The 19,729-nt window shown below is 38.0% G+C and overlaps 1 protein-coding gene across 3 annotated transcripts in view; it reads right to left on the bottom strand.

Moving 5' to 3' along the window:
- Window positions 1–8,144: 8,144 nt before the first annotated feature.
- ppp6r3 (protein phosphatase 6, regulatory subunit 3) overlaps window positions 8,145–19,729 on the bottom strand; it is a 56,115-nt gene continuing 44,530 nt past the window's right edge. For 2 of the 3 annotated variants that reach the window (XM_030053010.1, XM_030053008.1), the window contains exons 22-25: window positions 19,067–19,265; window positions 15,210–15,320; window positions 11,852–11,926; window positions 8,145–10,583 (exon numbers count right to left, since the gene is read on the bottom strand). In XM_030053010.1, coding sequence (XP_029908870.1) covers window positions 10,532–10,583; window positions 11,852–11,926; window positions 15,210–15,320; window positions 19,067–19,265 — 437 coding nt within the window. In that variant the 3' untranslated portion in view covers window positions 8,145–10,531. The remainder of the gene's footprint in view (window positions 10,584–11,851; window positions 11,927–15,209; window positions 15,321–19,066; window positions 19,266–19,729) is intronic. The other variant, XM_030053009.1, reaches the window with a different exon arrangement.

A 19,729-nucleotide genomic window follows, 5' to 3' on the forward strand; every position in this document is an offset into this window, starting at 1 on the left:
GAAGTTTACAGAAATGGACACCAGTTCCAGACAGTGGATGCCCTCTGTGAAGCCATCTTCACCACTTGGAGCAACATTCCCACTAGCCTCCTGGAAACACTAGCATCAAGCATGCCGAAACGAATTTTTGAGGTGATTAACAAGAAAGCTTTTTTGCCTTTGCCATCAGGAGGTCACGACAGTGTGGATATCTGACAGAAAATGACACTGAATCCACATTTTTGCCAAGATTTGGGCTTTTAAAGGCAGTGGTCTTAAACTTTTGATCAGCTGATGAACAGCCTATTTCAGTTTAATGGTTGTTTGCAATAAATTGCTTACTCAATTTTTTTTTTTTTTTTTTGTCTCACTCCCATTTCTTCTTTTTGCATTTTGAAGCTCTACTTAGAACCTTCTTAAGATCCAACAGTGCAAAATGTAAATTCTTGCAATTTTTCAACTGGTCTTAAAATTTTGATCGGGAGTGTATCTAAAATCTACATATTTGTGTCCATGGACATAAACTGTGTGTTACTTTTTGTTTGTTTGTTTTTGTTTTTTTAAAGTACTTGGTAAAGGTTAGGGAAAGGTTAGGTTTAGGCACCAATCCCGGAAACTGGACACAATCTTAGTGCATGAAAACAGATACTGGTCTCACCTCGCACTCGAGCCTGAATGAAGGATTACACGTGGAATGAGACCTCCATTTCAGAACTGAGGGCCTCCCGAGTTTCAGTCCTTCAGCTCTGTTTCAGTTAATGGGGATCATAATCAAACAAAACTTAATACTGATAAGTCATCTTGCTCTGTCTATATTTGATCATAGTGCTACGATCGACTGTCCTCCACACTAAACCCAGTGCAGGACCACACAGCAACACACTGTCACCTTCTGCTATTAATAATATGTGCAAATTACACTTAATCACTCGTCATTCAGGTCACCTTCAAATGGAGCTCCACGCCAGCCATGTAAACACATTACATCGTGACATGGCAATTATGGGTTATTTGGGAAAAGAACGTATAATGGCCCCTGTGGGAGCATCTCTTCACTTCTTATGATCTGCACGTCTAATGCCACGGCTCTGTTCATCTTCCTTTAACTAGGTAATGGGCTGCTGTGTGTTTTCTGCTGCCTCTTTGTGGTTTTGTGAACCAACTTCAAACCTCAGTACTAACCTACATGGCATCCAGCTTCACCAACACAAGCAGACAAACATAAGGAAAGCCGAAGTTACTCAGACAACACTTCTCAGGGGAATTTTTAGTAAATAAATGTTGTTTTTTGAAAGATATTCTTTAGTTGTATTTCTATTTTGAATCATGTATTGCATTAAATCATTTTGATTTGTGCTCTTCTAAATGTGTCATGATACATTTCTTACCTATAAATACTTAAAGAAATGTTGTTGGACTGTCTTGTGTTGGGAGGCTATCATTTCATGAGTGTATTCTGTGTTCTGTAAGTAACTGAGAGCATCTTATTAATCCCTTACTCGCCCAGCAGTCTAAGATTTTATCAAATCGATTTGGGATAAAATCAGGGGTTTTGCGCCATTTCTCTGACATATATACATTCACCATTTGTAGTTAGGATTTTGCATATGCTTTTCTAATTCATTATAGTATTTGAAATACATTGGCCTGTGCTGTGTTTTTTCAATATTACCATCCCTATAAATGATAATGTCATAATTGAAATTGTTGGCATTTCTTTTTCTATATTGACCCGCTTGTCTTTCTTGCCTTGTTCAGTCATTACATTATTGTGAGAATTTGAGTTGTATGAAAATAATTCTGTAAATTTGAAACGCCCAACCCTCCCACTTCTCTCTGTTAGAGTAAAGCTTTAAATCAGATTCTCTGCGGTCTGGTTTTCCAAATCTGTTCTGAAATCATTTTATTCTGCTAAACTACAATCCTGGTATTGATATTGATAATGCTTGGAATAGGAATAAAAATTGTGGGAGGAACATAATTTTGATTGTTGTCTTCTCTGTTTAGTATTTTATCTGGCACTAATCTCCATCTACTCAGATCTTGTCTAATTTTTCTTTCCAAAACACCGTAATTATTCTCATCTAAATTCTCACTTATTCTTGATTCTTCTTACTATTTGCTGACGCCTTAGTATTTTCTTTTCTTTGTGTCCCATTTAAATGTACAGTCACCTTTCAAAGCTTACTTACTTACTTATCCTCACTACGCCTTCTGGCGCATAGGGCAGCAACAAAGTCTCTCCAAGCTTCAAAGCTTGGCTACCTTGTTTTCCTATTTATAATGATTCACACTCTTTTTCAATTTATATTGTGAGACTTTGGCATATTTAATTGTTTTTGTTAATTTATGAACTGATTCCTATGACAATATATTCTATTATATCATCTGCGTAAGGTGCTAAATTATGAGTTTCTTTCTAACTGTATTCCTTTTATCTCTACATGTTGTTGAACTGCTCTGACTAACACTTCAGAGTTAATGGCAAACAAAAGAGAGGAGAGAGGGTCTCCCTGCCTGGTTCCTCTTTGTATTGTGAATCTTCTTTGTTTGTCCTTTCTCTGGAGGTTGGATTATTGGCAATTATCTGTGTCCATAGGAAAAAAAAGTCTTGTCTAAGCCAAAACTGTTAAGGATCTCAAAAATAATCATAAACCAAAAGCCCTCTCCACATCTAATGCAATTAAGAAAAGGACACATTTTGCTTTTGAGCATAATCAGTTAAATTTATTGTTTACCCTAAGGTTGTCTGCTGGAAACCTTCCTGCAATAAAGACACACTGATTTGTGTCAGTTCCATCTGTAATTATGGCTTTTCATCTGTCAGCTACTATTACCGATATTTTATAATCTGTATTAAACTGTGATATGGGCAATTCGTGGCAGCCTTCCCTTCTTTATAGATTAGATAAGTTTTTTTTCTTCACCAGGACTGATCAGCATGAATCACAACCCGTAATTTAGTTCTGTGTATAATAACCAACAACACCCATTAGGTGACTCATCTCACTCTCTCTCTCACTCACACACACACACACACACTTCTTCCAACCCCTCAGTAGCTTTAAGTATCAGCTCTTAAAGGCTCAGTCTTCAGACAGAGGACAGTAAATGTGTTTGGTTTATTCAAGGTGTCCTTGGAGCCACGTTACCTTGACAGTGCTTGTATCATTGCTCTCCATAATGAAACAAATTATCCTGTCATTTCTCTTGCTTCTTCTTCTTTGTCCACCTCCTACCCATCGACACTGTGCCTATACTACTTACCTAAAACGACACCAAAACCTTGCATTGGCAAGTGACCGTTGTTTGTTGTGCTGTTGTGTTAGTATTGTGGTTTCAGATAATGTTTTTAAAGGGACACCCATTTTGAAAAACATGTTCATGCTTGTATTTCTAGATGGTTAGGGGTTTTCAAACTTTTTCGTGTTCTGGACTTGCCTTAACCCTAACCCTAAGCCCAAAATTTGGAGCTGGTGGACTGGTTAATACTCTGACAAAAATTCTTACAAATTCTCTGAGATTCAAGTGCAAAATCAAATTAATTATATATATATGAGAAAAAACTTGGAAATTTACCACTTGAATCTCAGACAGATGACTGGAATGTGCCCCTCACCACTCTTACAAAGCAGTTAACTTCAACTTCTATTTATTCAGAACTCTACTGCCAGGCTTTTACCTCAAACAAGAAAGCGAGTAGATCACTCCAGTGTTAACTAACCTGCACTGGCTCTTGTGTCTTTTAGGATTGATTTGAAAGTTCTTTTACCTATATATTAAGCTGAAAATGGCATGGGACTGACCAATATTGCTGACTCTGTTGTTTCATAATCTTTGCTGCCAGCTTTTGAAATACAGAAGAAAATAGGCAGCCTTGCCTTTTTTAACTAGCCACCAAAATGATGGAATTCTCTACCCCAGGCTATAAAAGATGTAGCTCTGTTAACATTTTTAAATATCAGCTCAAAACAAATTTTATTCAGCATTGCTTTTAAATAACTTTAACTATTCTCCTTATCCTCCTATATTTTACTCATTTTACTGTTCTTAACTGTTTTGCTACCTCTTTTGTTATTTGTTTGTTTTGTTTTATCGCCCAGTATTTGCACATTTAAAATAACAGGTTCCTTAGTGATTAAAAAAATCCTAACACTTAAAAAATATGGTCAATCTTTTATTTTACATCAGCAAACTGAGACATTTGTCTAGCCACAGTTAATAGTTCTGTATTTTAAAAAACTGTCAGTGGTGCTCCATCCATTCAACCATCAAGCTCACAATTAAGACTGACAGGCCTTGTTAGGACAGACTGATCCTATTGCAACAAACCACATTGATTTTGTACGTGTGTGTGTGTGTGTGTGTGTCCTGCAATGCAGCTCCCATGCTATGGAGACGCAGAGTTCATTCTGCAAGCAGCGCCCTCTGCTGGTCAAAAGAAAACACCACAGTTTGTATCAGTAAAATAAAACTTCATGACATGTGCTTCCTAAATTGGCATCTGAGGACAGCTAGGACCCCAGGGATCCTTAGGAAGGCCCAGTGGGCTTCCCAACAAAATGAATAATAGTTAAATTTTCACTGGAAATCAAATCATTCAGGGAATGCATGAAATTGTCATCTAATCTCAGGTTTCATTCCCCATATACAGTGCAGAGCAAGGGTTCTCTCATTTGTCTTTAGTCATTAAGTTACACTCCACAAGTCTGTAAGATGAGAAGTGCAGTAATCGATAAGGCTTTGGTGCAACATTAACACCCTGTTAACTAATTTCCCTTTATTTCAATTTATTCATTTGACTGGATATCTGCACTTCAAAACACTTTGGCCTTGTTCCATGCACAACATTTGAGAACCACAAGTGCAAGCAATTCTACAATTCAGAAACAACTCAAGTCTTTCCACATGGATCCCTGGAACTAAATCTGGTCCAATGTGGGTCTACAACATCAAGATGTCTGGGACGTGCTGGTCTGTGTGGGTGGGCTATTTTGGGGTTTTTCTATAAGCACATTAGAGGAGCGCAAGGTAAAACAAAGTAGAATCTCGCAAAGTGCGCAAATCTTTTTATATTTAGCTCCCATGAATGACTCTTGTCAGTAAAACCACAAGACACTTACCTCCTTCTGCAAACCACAATCTGCAGAGCAACAATGAGCTCCTTCTGGCAGAAACACTCAGAACAGCATTAAGACACAATTATGAAGGCCTGGAAACACAAACGTAAGCCTTAGTCTGCATCTGTTTGACTTGTGTCATTTTCACAGAGGAGCTGTCTGGTCATGGTTGGTTTCAGGGGCACAGCTGGCTCATGTGTGGCTCTGGGCGACATGACACAGGAACTCCTTTTATTATAACTGGCAATGAGCAAAATTAAATAATAAATATCAATTCAGAAAAAAATATCAAAAAATTGTAAAAATTAAATAACAAAAAGCAATAAGAGCAATGAACCACTGAGAAACATATTTCATACAAATGTAAACAAACAGAAGATAAAAAGGAGGTACTACTACAACAGATGAGGTAGACTACTATTTTTGGCAGTGACGCTGCACATCAGAGCACTTTGCCCTCCTAACTATTAACACATTTACAGATGCAGATAGTTATAGATTTTTGGCAGTGCCTTTCCACTTCACACCCCTCTCTACTCTCACCCTCTCTATTTTTTTTTTTTTTTTTTTTTTTAAATGATTCTCAAAAAGCCTCTTCACATTCAACAGCCCAATGTGCTTGGAATTTGGTTGGGTCTGGAGGTCAACCCTAGATTTGTGAAACTGTCTGTGTTAAACAATTTGTGAAACAACTGTACTCGCAAGAGTTTGGTTCAAGATTTGCGAGAGTTTAGGAAATCTAGGGTTACCTAGACAGGACCTTGGAAAAAACAAACAGCTGGGTAATGACTCCTTTAAAAATCTTTGAGTTTTTTAATTTTTCTTGCTTTGGCTTTGTGCCAACAAGCACAGCACACCATCATAGCATACTGTAGCCCTCTCTCCTGTGTAGTTCTCCGGGTGTGATATGAGTCCACACGGTGGTGAAATCTCATTAGTTGCTCTGTGCTCCCCTGGGCTGCTGATCCACTATACTGGACTTGTATCTCTACATTTGCTTCAATAGTGTGGCAAAATAACACTTAGTGCATAAACAAAGGCAAACAAAGCTCATTAAGCCAATATGAAAACACACCAAGTCCTGGTACTTATCTTTTGAGGAAATTAAATAGCTCTTATTATTTTCCTGTTTGAATTAGAAAGTAGATCCGGCATGTGATCTCTCCAGGAAACTTCTGCATGTTAACCTTGCACCAGGAAGAAATGACCTGATAGTATTATTACAAATTGTAATTACACACAAACACAAAAAGGGGTAGTGGGACTTTTTTAGAGTGGCATTATCTGATTTGGAATTGGAATTGTTTTACGTGCTGAAAGTGTTACTTCAGGAGCTGTTTTTCAGTGGTGAATGGAGAGATAGAAATGCAGTATTGTGGATTAGCAGCCCAGGGGAGCACAGAGCAACTTTGACCTTGATGTTATGATTAAAATTATTTCATCAACCATGCTGTATTATGCATCCAAATACTTATTCATATGGCATCCAGGCCATTTTAATGCCCAGGGGACTGTTTGGTGGACTTCAAACATCTCAATACCCTTCGTCTAAAGTAAAAAAGTGCTGAAGAACATAACCAAAATTAATTTAATTAGAATTATTATGTAGAGGTGAACATGTAAAATTTAGTCACTGGAATTATAGAATTGCACTCGGTAACCTTGTTCACTGCTGGCTCTAACTGTCAGTGAGGGAAGTGTTTGCTGATGTCATGTCACAGGGTTTTTCAAAGTGCCTCAGTTAAAGCCAGTCTGTGAACCAGAGAGAGTAGAGAGGACCAAGATCAAAATCATTTTTCCTCCCTTTTATCAAGTCATTGATTTCCACTTATTCTGCTACGATATGAAACTGAACTTTCAGAGAATTCAGACTTCCTTCACACCAGTATTCCATCACTGTAATAATGTCCTCCACATTAGTTTTGCTATAAGGCAGCAGCTCTGTTGTGTTTTCATGACTTGAAACTGGGTGCCGTGAAACGCCTCCTCCACCAGGGAAAGTAGTCCATGGGGAAACATTTTCCTTACACAGCCAACCACCAGTTCTGTAGTTTGTGAATGACCTTTGTTAGCCATTATAAGGTGGGTGTTTCAACCAAAAATTCAAATTTGAAAACTAAAGAATTTTGATAAAATGCTATAAAATCTTTAGTACCCCTGCATGATTTGCAAAAGCGGAATGTGGGTCAACTATAGTAAATGGTAACATTCAAAAATCACTGGCATGCTCCTTTACAAAAAAAAAAAAGCTTTCTGTATTGAACTTTTGTTTTCCATTGTAAATTTAACAGTCTCTTTCAACTTGAAAAAGTGTCAGTAGCATGCATAATCACCAGCAGATGGAGACAGAGAGAGCTGGCGCTGGGGTTGTGTTGTCAGTTGCAACACTCCACGATTGCTGCCGACAGGAGTGAAAAGAATATCAATAATATCCCTTTAACTGCTGTACGGGTGAAATAATATCGCATTTTTCAAAATGGATGAACTATGCCTTTAAGCCATTGTTGTTTATCTTTGCATTTCAGCACAATTTCTATAATCTATTAGCATAACAAAAACTATTTACTCTTAATTTAAATTTAAATTAAGAATAGCCCCAATTTAGTTTGGGCCTATTCTGTTGCTTGGGGATAGTATTAGGACATTTTACTAACTTTTGGGATGCATTCAGGACTTCACTGTTCATCATCTATGGCCACTGGCAAATTCCCTAACTTGGTGGAAGCACGTTATAAAAAAAAGAAAACAAACAAACAAACAAAACCTTTCCGTAAGTGCTGGTTTTCAGGTAGACTGAATTTCACCCAGATATGAATGTAGGTGTCTGTCAATGATGGTTTTGAGAGCTGTTCAACATGTCCCCCTAGCTTTCACCCAGGGCATACTGATAGGCTCCAGAGCCAACAGGATAAGCATGCAAAGAAAATGAAAGACAAACCTTTAAAATCCCATTCTGTAAATATTCAGTGGACAGTCTCTGGGTGTGACACCAGTTTGTGAAAAGCTCTCTAAACAAGCACAAAAATCCCACTTGGCTTCAGAAAGTTAAATAATTAACAAGGTGAAATTTAATAATCCGAGAGCAGAAAAAAAAAAGATGTGGGGTATTAAGTACTAATATAAATAGTATATCCCCTTTCCATTGCTGGTACAGATGAACTTTTTATTACAAAAAAGATGGAAAAAAAAAAAAAAAAAAAAAAAAACCTGAAGCAATGCCAATAATGACCATCACCCCCACACACTCCTGTCACATATTTAGAAGTTCAGCTTGAGTGATACAGGACAGCAGAGTACAGAGCCTTTGGGCTACAACCCTCCAGAGAAACAGCTCATTGCCCCCACCAAGCATGCAGCCATTACTGAACTGGACCCAATCTTGCTGATGCGAGCTGGGACATTAGGTGGACAAGCAGAGGACAGCTGCTTCAGCAGTGCCAGGCGTCAAGCAGCAAGTAATGTTGGAGAACTTAGTTGTTTGGAACTGCCCTGTTTGGCTCTAGATAGAGACTAGCTGAGAAGTAGTGCTAGCTCGAAGCTCCAAATCACAGGAGACCATTATATACAACAAACTGGCCTGGGGTTTCAGACTGGATTAAGACCCATGTCCACCTGGCATGGAAATCCCAATGCAGATATATGTATACTGTCTAGGCAGGGCTCAATGCCACATCTTAGCAAAGGGTCAGCTGCTCCAGATGAGCTTTTTTTTCACTCTGCATTATTGGGGGGAGGGGTGGAGGGTTGGGGGCGGGTAGAATCTGTTGTAGTGGCTGTTAAGTACAGAAGAGGATATTTATATAGACACAATATATAGACACACACAATAAACAAAAGAAATTCTGAGATTAATCTCCAAATTCTGAGAAAGTCAGGATACTGAGATTAAAGGCAGAATTATGATTAAATCAAAATTCAGCCTTTAATCTAAGAACTCAATTGTTATTTTATTTTTTTGTGGCCCTAATGCACTTTCATAGTTTTGTTACTGAACTGTGGTTGTTCTGTGTTTTCACAATAGCTCTGAGGCTGACTGTTTGATGCCCTTTATGTATATGATCTGACAAATTTACAAGTAAATGTGTGGATCAACCTTGCTTTCAAAATATGTTAATTATTTGATAGAAGCCTAGGCCATGGGTTTTCAAAGTGGGGTCCAGCATCCACCTTGATAATGTTATTAGGATTTTATTCTGCAAACCTACCTTATTTGGGGAAAAAAAAAGGTAGTTAAGTCCCTCACCTACCAACCTTTCTAAAACGCAGCCCCTACATGAAGCTGGATAAACAGAATTGGTCCATTCTGCTTGCAGTAGATTATCAGTATCATGAGTGGCATGAATCCCTACATGCACATTATCTAGATGTACCTTGAACCTGCAGTGGGATTTGCCAAGTTGAAATGAGGTCTAAAGAAGCATTCAACACAGATTAGAAAAGAACATTTCAGCCAACAGTGTCATTATGACGAGGCTGAACTGGGGTGTTACATATAAGCTCAGTATACTTCCAACTTCCCAGTTTAGGCTGTGGTGAAGACACATTTCTCTTCTGGAGGCAGTTAAACTTCGTAGTTGTCATGAACACAGCATGCCAGAAGGGGAGAGAACGTGTCGGTATGGCTCTTAAGGAACAAAACATTACCATAATCTAACTTTGATAATAAATTAAGTTAAAAACTATACCAAAAAGGCTTGTCAAATCTTGCTCAATGCAGAAGAATACAAGAGAAAAAACATTTACAAATAATACCTGTGGCAAAATAAACCTTTAAGTTTTTGTATTTTTTTTTGTTTGTTTGTTTTTGTTTTTTTTTTGTTTTTTAAAAAATGTGTTTCAATTCCATTCCCAGGAGAAGCTTTGCTCAGAGACACAGACCAGTGGTGGGTGAAGATTTTAAACATAGTAGCCGTTGTTGACTTTGCTCAAAAATTAAATTTCAGTTTGTCAGACAGGATAAGAAATCCCTCTCAGTAACAACAGCTTAGTGGTCGCTTGGGTCACACTCACAAAGAGCATTCGCCAATCAGCTAGATTCAGTTCTTTCCCTTCGGTTATTCATCTGATCGTTTCTGTATACATTTCTTTTTATAAAATATTTTATTCATACAATCATTTCTTTAACTATAGCAACATTACTATTTAACTTTTGAGTGGCAAGATAGCAGTCGCACATCACCCCATAAGAACAATAGTATATAAACAAATGCAAAAAGAAATCTGTATCCATTTGAATACATCTCTCATTTCTCTTTTCTTTTCAGTTCATCCTGTGTCTGTACACCTGTCTGTGATGAACCTATGGGAGTATTGCTGGTCCTGTTGGTGTTGTGTGATTGGTACAACTCTGAGCAGCGGCCTCGGCTGACTGGCCAGGAGGAAGGCCCTGCAAGGCAGGAACAGGCTGGCCTTTGGCTGGCGCTAGGCAACCCTCACACCGGCCCGTTTACAGTTGACTCTAAGGAGACGGTACTCTGGTCCAATCTAGAATGGGAGGGCAGATGAACACAAATGAAAAAGCTAAACACAGACATAAAAGAAGAAGGTGGGCAGAACATAACGTGTGACACTTTTTTTTTTTTTTTTAATAAATCAATGCACAAAAATACATTCATAAGAAACTGAAACTTACAATTTCCTCATTCATGACAATGAATAAAGAAATTTTAGGTTTCAGATTAAAATAACCACTAAAGCACCTTTAAAATGAAATGAATCATGTTTGAGTCAACTGCACCTCCATCTAGTGGTACACTGCAACTGTACTCATCTGGCTTTTTTTCCTTCTTGTACATGCACAAAATTGCCCCGCCGTAAACAGAGGAGATTTGTCTCTGTTTCTTTAACACCATACACATTGGCCAACTTAGCACAGACATGCTGGATTGACAGATCCAGTATGCTGCAACATGCAACTGCAACTGAATCTTGACAATTCCACATAAAGTAACTTCAAGATTTGTTTGGTATCGTGTCTCAACCTGGCTTAGGTGACACTGCACAGGAAAAGGTGTCAAAGACATTTCCTAAACACTATATTGTGCTCTTTTCCAGCCCAGTAGGCATCAGGGCTGGTGGGCAACAGGTTACAGGACATAGATTTTTCTTTATTTGGGGGTTTTCTTGGCTCAAAACACTAGAGTGAACTTTAAAACATCAGACAAGGGGACTGGCTTGAATGAAAAATGGCAAGACATGACACTACTGTAAATGGAAGCCATGCCACTATGACAACACATGACATCACGACCAGCTACTTCCCAGCAGTTGGAATAATCGATACAAACAGCTACCTAGCCTATTGCTGGAACTGAATCACATCTTTATCCAGGGTCTTATTCTGAGTAGCAAAATAACTTGGATTATGAGATCACAGCATCGTTTTGATCTTAAATCATGAAGCTGTTGATGATTAGACACCAATGTGATTAAAGTTTCTTAGATAAGAGATAAGATAAGATATTCCTTTATTAGTCCCACGGTGGGGAAATTTCACACGGTGGGGAAATTTCGTAATTTCGTGGGGATAAGAGTTCAACTTTGGATGCTGTGCAAAAACAGGCATCAACTGGTTGCATTCTGTCAGAAAACGTCAAGCTAAATCATGCTCCTCATTTAAAAACAGTGAGACACCAGGTAAAAAGATGTCTGTCAGTCACATGTTCACACCAAGAAATAATTTAACAGTACACCCAAAACTGGACATGTTGTCCCCTTAGGGTACAAGAAGAGGCCAGGTAATCAGGACTCACTTGGCTTCCTCTATGGTTGACATCTCCTCTAAAGGACCATTGGGAAGCTCCACAGAGGACCGACACTTGTCACTGCTGACAGAGACAGGAGAGAGGGGAAAACACTAAGAAAAGACAAACTCAATCAGCTGCCATAGGATCATTTTTGTGTAGGGTGGCTGTTTGTGGTTATAAAATGAGGTGTCTTACAGAAAATTTTGGACAGCACCAAAGATTTTATGCTCAAATACAGCATCAGTAGAAGCCTGTGGCACAAGCTGACATCTCTGTGACATGTCTCTTCAAACCTATTCATTACTTTATAGCCAACAACACTGTTGGCTGAGACTAATATTTTTATTCCCTTCATCAAAAACGTTGATACAGCTGTTTCTGTTTTAACAGCAATGGCAGAATTATGGGTCAGTCCAACGAAAGAAAATGTCAGACAATCAATAATGGTGTCTGCGATCTTAAAGTTTCGAAAGGTACCAGATGCCAGATCAGGTGAGATGTTTTTCTATCTTTCTGACATTATTTTGGTTATTAAACATGACCATAAAACAGCCTAAACTCTGACAGTGTGCACATGATGGTGCACTCATTGTAATCAATTTAGTTACATGTCACCTCTACTAATGTATAACAGCAAATTTTGACTCTTTACTTACTTTTGTTGTGTATAGCACTTTGAGCTGCATTGTATGTGGTATTATTTTATAACAAGACCGATGTAAATATACTCAGCAAGAATGTAATGTGCACTGTAGTTGTTTTATGCAAAGATGTGTTTGATGTGCAACCATGCAAAACATTAGGCTTTACACAATCAGGATTTTTGGGGCCCATCACCGATCACCAATCAGTGAGTTTAAATAAACCGATCACTGATCCGATCACATGAGGGAGGAATATGTCTATTTAAATAACTTGTTTATTTACTGTATATACTTATGTACCGTTTACTGAGTATCAACAAAAGTAATCTCAAGCATTTTTGCCAATGTTTTAACAATCTTTGCCATGCCCCAAACTGACAGAGGTACTGTAGTGTTGCACAGATTGCAAACAGCTTGAGTTTTATCTGTCTTAGACACTTTAAAGAAGTCTAGGGCCCTATAAAATCAGTTTTATTTTTTCCCAAATTCCGTTTTATTTTTTCCCAAATTCCGTTTTTTCTGTTTTCATTTTTGGAAATTTTTTTTTTCCCGTTTTAATATTTGGGAATTCCGTGTTTTACCTTTTACTCTTACTTTACTACCAAAAAAGAGTGTGTTTTTAATGTTAATGACTAAAATGCACACAAATGAAATAGAAAATACCTTAAATTAATTGAGGTAACAAATAAACAACACTTTATTTATCTAACAATTATGTTGTTATAGCAATAAAGGGTGAAAATGATATGTTATTAATGATTTAACAAAAATGACAAGAGGATGCATCAGTAATTATTTCACCTGAGGGTTGATGTTGGGTACAGAGGAGATATGTTGCTCAAACACTCAGTATGTAGTGTTAGTGTATGTTTATGAGTTGTAGAACATAATAAATTATCTTGAAGGAGTAGATGTTTACCAGTAAGCTTGACTCCAATAATTTAACAATATGTTAAATGATTATTTGTTTTAAAAATGTAAATTACTTATCAAACAGACCTAACAATTCAACTACCAATGAATGAGCAGTAGTATGCCTGTGATAACAGATTGAAAAATAAGATGAAATGATACCGCTTCTCTGAATAAACAAGCTAAGTCAGTGTGCCGCTGTTAGTCAGTGAAAATAGAGCAGAGTGGCAACTCTTCGCTTTGTTACACAATCTATGTCAGTGCGCTGCTGCAGCTGGAAAGTTTCTTTGCTTTTTGGACTCGTACGGTGCCGGTGCAGTTGTTGTAATGTTTTTTTCTTGGTGGTGCAGGTGCAGGTGAAACGACTGGAGGGGTTGTGCCACCCAGATTTGCTTCCCTTCATGTAATTTTCCCCAGACATACGTTCATATTCCACACAAAACCAGAATTTCATTCAAATTTTGTCAAATTCCGCACTATTCCGTGTTAAAATAGATTCTGTTTTATTTGGCTAATTACGCAATTCTGTCCGCGATTCCGTGATCGCGGAAATTATAGGGCCCTAGAAGTCCCACACCACCGACATGTTTATTTGAATCTGACAGCGAATGATTAAAGATTCAAAAAACGTTATTGTCCATCACATAGTGACAGGGCTCAAAACTAACACTGTGGAGGTGTGGAACTTCTTCCGAGTAAATGAGACAGATAAAACAATGCAATGGGAGCATCTGCAAAAAGTTTCAACACGACAATGACGTCATTGATCGGATCGGCGAATTAAGACATTACCGCCGATCACACAAATTGTATAAAATGCAAAATATCGGCCGATCCGATATAGCCGATCAGATCGGTGGAAAGCCTACAAAACATGACTTGCATTGTTCTGCTGTGGAACATTAGTTATGTGGCAATGTGCCTGGTTGATCAAAATGAAAATATGAAGTCAGTGCGTGTTGCTTTGTGTGCATGGTTGTATCCAAAATATAACATGGAAACTGCAACTAGTGGTGGTGTCATGTGCACTACCCAGTTAGCTCACATTAGCCTCATCAAGGTGAGAAGCCATGTCATATTCAATATGAAAACTTCTGATGTGTTTCTTCGACTTCACTTTGTTCATGCTACTCCATTGAGAAGGCTACTTCAGTTGGCCAATAGCAAGTAACACTGGACGGTTGGAGAGTTGTTTACAACATTTGGCCCTGGAGTTATTTATTATGAGAATTACAAATCTTTGTCATAGATTTTTTTTTTGTTTTGTTTTGAATAGATGTGTGATTTTTGTCCCCACATCCAGGTTGACTCCTGAACCTATCCTGGGATGAATTCTTGTTGATATTATAGATTGATAAAGCCAGATATGAACTGACACTGTTTTTATTTTTTAACTTGGGTGTTATGTGCAGCCTTGTGAAGGAAGCGCTGCCTTTTAAATCACTGAGGGTCTTGGTATGGAGGTAAATGTGCTTATGGGAAATGTTAACCTTTAAAACAATTGTCAATCTCGCGGATTAGAGGAAATCTTTGCACCAATTATTGACATAAATGTTATCCCAATGAAGATTTTGGCTTCCCATTTATTACCAAATCTGTAATATTTGGGGCTGGAAAGAAGCTTTTTCTATTCTTGGGGCCATTTGTTTTTGGAACAGGTATCTGTCCCACAAGAACAGAGGGAACACACACTAAGAAATCCCTGGAGAAAATGTTTTACAGTGCCAACGCTATTCAATAGGATTTCTTTTGAGGAATGTTTATGTAGTGCGTGGTTTTCCAGTCAAGTGGTATGGTTTGTTCCTGACCCTGATTTGGGGCAGCAGGCTGATGCTGGGCTGTTGAGGCCTGTTCTCTCTGGATCCACACACTCCACTACTGAGTACTTCTCTTCTGATGAACCACACTTCTCTTCATCACTGGAACACAACACACATACACAGATACACATGTACATGTATTAATACTGTGTGCAAGCACTCAAATTAAGCCCCCTTCCCAACACAAAGACACAGAACACACAGACTTGGATGTGAACGGTGATGCATGCTGAATGGAATGATGGAGTGGATCAGTAAAACAAAGGATGGAGGTGCTGAAATGGGGACTGGGTAACTCAGGAGACAGGATTCAGGCATAGCATCAAAATGTACAGCAAATGGAGAAAGTCCATTGTTTTGCATGTTTAGCTACGTTACAGCTGCAGTGCCAGGAAATGGTAGGCAGGCCTACAGACAGATTTGGACACCGATTGGACCAAAATTCATTGTGCCAGCCGTCAGTCTTGCTTTGTGTCAGAGAACCACCAATACGCTTGTCGAGACCTTGACCAAAGTAAAACATCCACAAAAATCCATGATTGCCAGAGAAAAAGTTATCAACTTTTAATCAAGCAGCCACATTTTGAACAAGAACACATGCTTGATAGAAAATCTCTGCTGTGGTTGCATTTAAGGAATGTCTTTTTCCTGTTTCAACATTTAAAACAATGAGCACTGACACTGGAGTCTTAATACTGGGTAGATAAAGGAGTCAAATAAATACTTCAGTTTGTCTGAAAGAAAAAAAAATCATTGTGTGAAAATTGAACTGTGTGAGATCAAATATCTTCTGTCTTGATAAATAAAATTGAAAGGTTATTAAAATCAGTTATTTAAAACTCATCACGCATACAGAGAGTTCTTCCGCATGCATAATAGTCCAGTAATTTTAGGCCAATATTGGGGTCAACCTAGGACAAATTGCAAGAGAAGCAAACGCAACTGATTTTGTATCCTCAGTTTGTCCCGAGTGAGGGGAAAAAAGTCCCAAGGAATCCCATTGGTGGAAAGTTTTGAAAATCACCTATATATGACCATATTATACCAAAAAACACCATTTTTAACACACAGGGGAAAGGGGTTCAAAAGTTCTTTGAATTATTCTGTTTACACATGCATATCACACATTATCTGATTTGATATGCGCTTATAAGGAATATAAGGAATAAATGCCAGAACAGATATTTGAACAGTGATTTAAAAGGTTACTATATATATAGTAACCTTTTAATTCACTGTTATATAGTAACCTTTTAATTCAAGGTTACTATATATATAGTAACCTTTTAATTTCCTTGTAAATTTAATAATAATTTCCTGCTAATTTTCTAATCACTTTTCTTATGTTTCTGAAAGACGTCAAGTGAATTTGCTCAGGTTTCAAACATTGAAATGACCTACTGTGTGGTCACAAGGGGAAAAAGACAATTCTGAATGATTCGTTTTAAATACATTTTTGAACTGTGACAGATGTGTTATATATTACATCATTAACTATGCTGTCACAGGTGTGTTCAAACGTGACGGTTTGTGATATGTGAAACAGACTTTGGTTTTGCTCGGTGTCCCTGCCTAAGGAAAGTCCTCCAGTCAGATCGGGCTGCTGAATAGGAAATGAAACACCATCTGTTTTGCCTTCACTTCATTTAAAATCCGTTGAGCTCTGGTAATCCAAGTCCACTATTGTAAATGTTGTATACATTATGATTTCTTTAGGAGACACCCATTAAATTGCGCCGGTAAATTGATTTATAAATTCCTAATGAATCACATTCTTAACCTAAGATATTTAACCACAAATTAACAAAACCTACATGACACAACAGTCAATATTAGTGGAAAGGGGCAGAGCCAATGAGGAGGCAGCTAGTGCTGGAAAATATATAATAAAAGCAATTTCAAAATCTTGATGAGTTTAAATTTTGGGGGAAAAAAAAACTAAACTGACAACACCTTTGGTAGAAACACATGCAGAATGGAGAGAATGAAATAAAAAACAAACAAGGAGCTGAGACCAAAGAAGATAAAAAACTGGGAAAAAAAGTTGGTGGTTGACATGACAACAAGACTACATCACGGCTGCAGGCTGATCTCTGATTGGCTGTACATACCGATAAGATTTCAACACCCTGAAGAAGAGCACACCCACAATGCACAGCAAGAGAGAGAGGAGGGGAAGCTCAGGTTGTAAGTGTCGGTCAACCAGTCAATCAATCACACAGTTGTTATTTACTGAGACGGACGGACACACAGAACTATGCAGCATCAGCAGACTCGGGGACAGAAAAGACAGGACAGTTGCCTTGATACTCTGTTGACTCAGGGTAGACCTCTGAGACACAGTTTGTCTTAAAATAATCAGGCCTCATACTCTTAAAGTTACAATAGTGGTACAGTATAGCTTCTAATGCATCTATCAAGGACTTGCACTCAAATCAGAAAATGAAGCTACTGGGCTACATATTAGTGATGTGGTTTGGCAAAACATGAAACTTTTAGCAAAGGTAACCATCCCCTGACATGGAAAATGCTCAAAAGTTTATTTGTCAAGTTCACTGTCATTGTTATTGTTTTAGAAATATGCCAGTCTTGGCACTACACTGATGAAATCTGTCCTTTGCTATTTTAATAATTGTATTAATCTTGGTTATCTAAAACCTATGGGCATGAAATTTACCAAAGTTATGTATTTTTTCATGAATTTTGAAAATATAACCATATGTCCTATGATAAGTCTATGATATACTGTGTAGCAAATCAATGTACCCTCAAGGTGTTAACTTGCAAAAATGGGACATGAAACCCATTAAAATCATATATTTTGACCGCTGGTATTCTTCCATCATTTTCTTTAAAATTTTTAATTTTCAATGGAAAAAAAAGGAAAGGGAAAAATGCCCAATTCAAACCCATAAAAAACAATAAAAACTGTAATTTCTCAATTTCTTAATGGTCACCACACCAAACACACAAATTGAATGCAACAGATCTTGTCAGGTTAGATTAGATCTGAATGCACTTTAAAAGCGAAATCTTGTACTGTTTTCTTTACTTAAGAAGGAGCCAAAGACAAAGCAAAGGAGATGACACCTAGGAAAGTTATCTTCGGTTACCTTCATCAAATTCTATTCACCTGAAAAATGTTGTCTCAATCTGTAACTCAACAGTTACGGACATTCAAGGTTTTGTTCTTTGTCCAAACCCTGAACATGAACATGGATGTTTGCCGTCAATCCAATTCTGTGTACCTGGTGACAAGTATTTTTTCCCTTTTAAAAAAATCACCAAACAAATACTAGTAGATGACCAATTGCTGTTCTATCATCATCCAAATGAAAACCAATTTTTGAGCTTCCTAATTCTTCAACAGGCACAGCTGTCTGCCTCTGTGTGGTGTGTGAGGTTCAGTTTACCTATGGCTAAGAGTGGACTGGACAATTGCTGCTGTCAATTTCAATTCAATTCAATTTTATTTATTTGTATAGCCCAGAATCACAAATTACAAATTTGTCCCAAAGGGCTTTACAGAAAAATACAACATCCTCTGTCCTTAGACCCTCATCTAGACTGTCATCTAGGTAATGCCACTCTTTGGCAGTGAACTTCCCTGATAGGGTAAAAGAGTATTTTTTCTGTGTAGAAATGCTACAGTGGATAGACTTTACTTCTCTCTAGATCTCTCTAGCGTCTTTTCTACATCTCTGAGGTAAAATCCATTCAATGATACTCTGATAGCAAACGGAAGGCCAATACTGCTACTTTGGGACTGAATCTGCTGACAGTGCTCTTTGTCTTGAAGTGTACAGAGGTCTGTAGCATTGTGAATGCTGGTGTGTTTGGCTGACCTCTTGAAGACTGCAGTCTCTGTCTTGGCATCAACAGTCAGGCTGACGGTTTCTTTCATGGAGCCATTGATGACTGTCTCAGTGATACTGCGCTGCTCGCAGCATGGCTCCTCCTGGGCTTCAGAGCTCCCACAATCCTTAGAGGAGGAGGAGGAGGAGGAAGGTGGCACCACATTGGTGCACAACCAGCCATCACAGTCTAGGGAGGATGGAGGAAAGGGAGACAACAGGAGTCAGATTTGGGTATTGTGAGGATTAAATGATATATTCAGCATAACTGAGGCATCTGCAAGATTTTACACAACTACAAAAAATGGCAAATTAATCTCCCATCGAGTATAACTAACTGAAACTTGCTTAAATGTGCATTTAATCATAACACAAAAAGGAGGGTTCATGAGCAGGGATTACACTTACTTGCCAGTTAAATTCCAAAACTTTTCCATGACCTTTCCATAACCACATACTAGGGGTGGGACTTGTACAAATGTACATGTGTACACGGTTAGGCAATCATAAACGTTTAGAAAAGACACTAACCGCTTAAATGTTGTTTTTTCATCATTTGACACTAAGTTCACTCATGAGGCATCCACCAAAAATAGAAGCACTGTTTTGGCTGTTTGTTTGAAAGAAACGTAAGTGGAAACACTGTCAAATGTA

Source organism: Myripristis murdjan, chromosome 6, assembly GCF_902150065.1.
Source record: "Myripristis murdjan chromosome 6, fMyrMur1.1, whole genome shotgun sequence".
Lineage (NCBI taxonomy): Eukaryota > Metazoa > Chordata > Actinopteri > Holocentriformes > Holocentridae > Myripristis > Myripristis murdjan.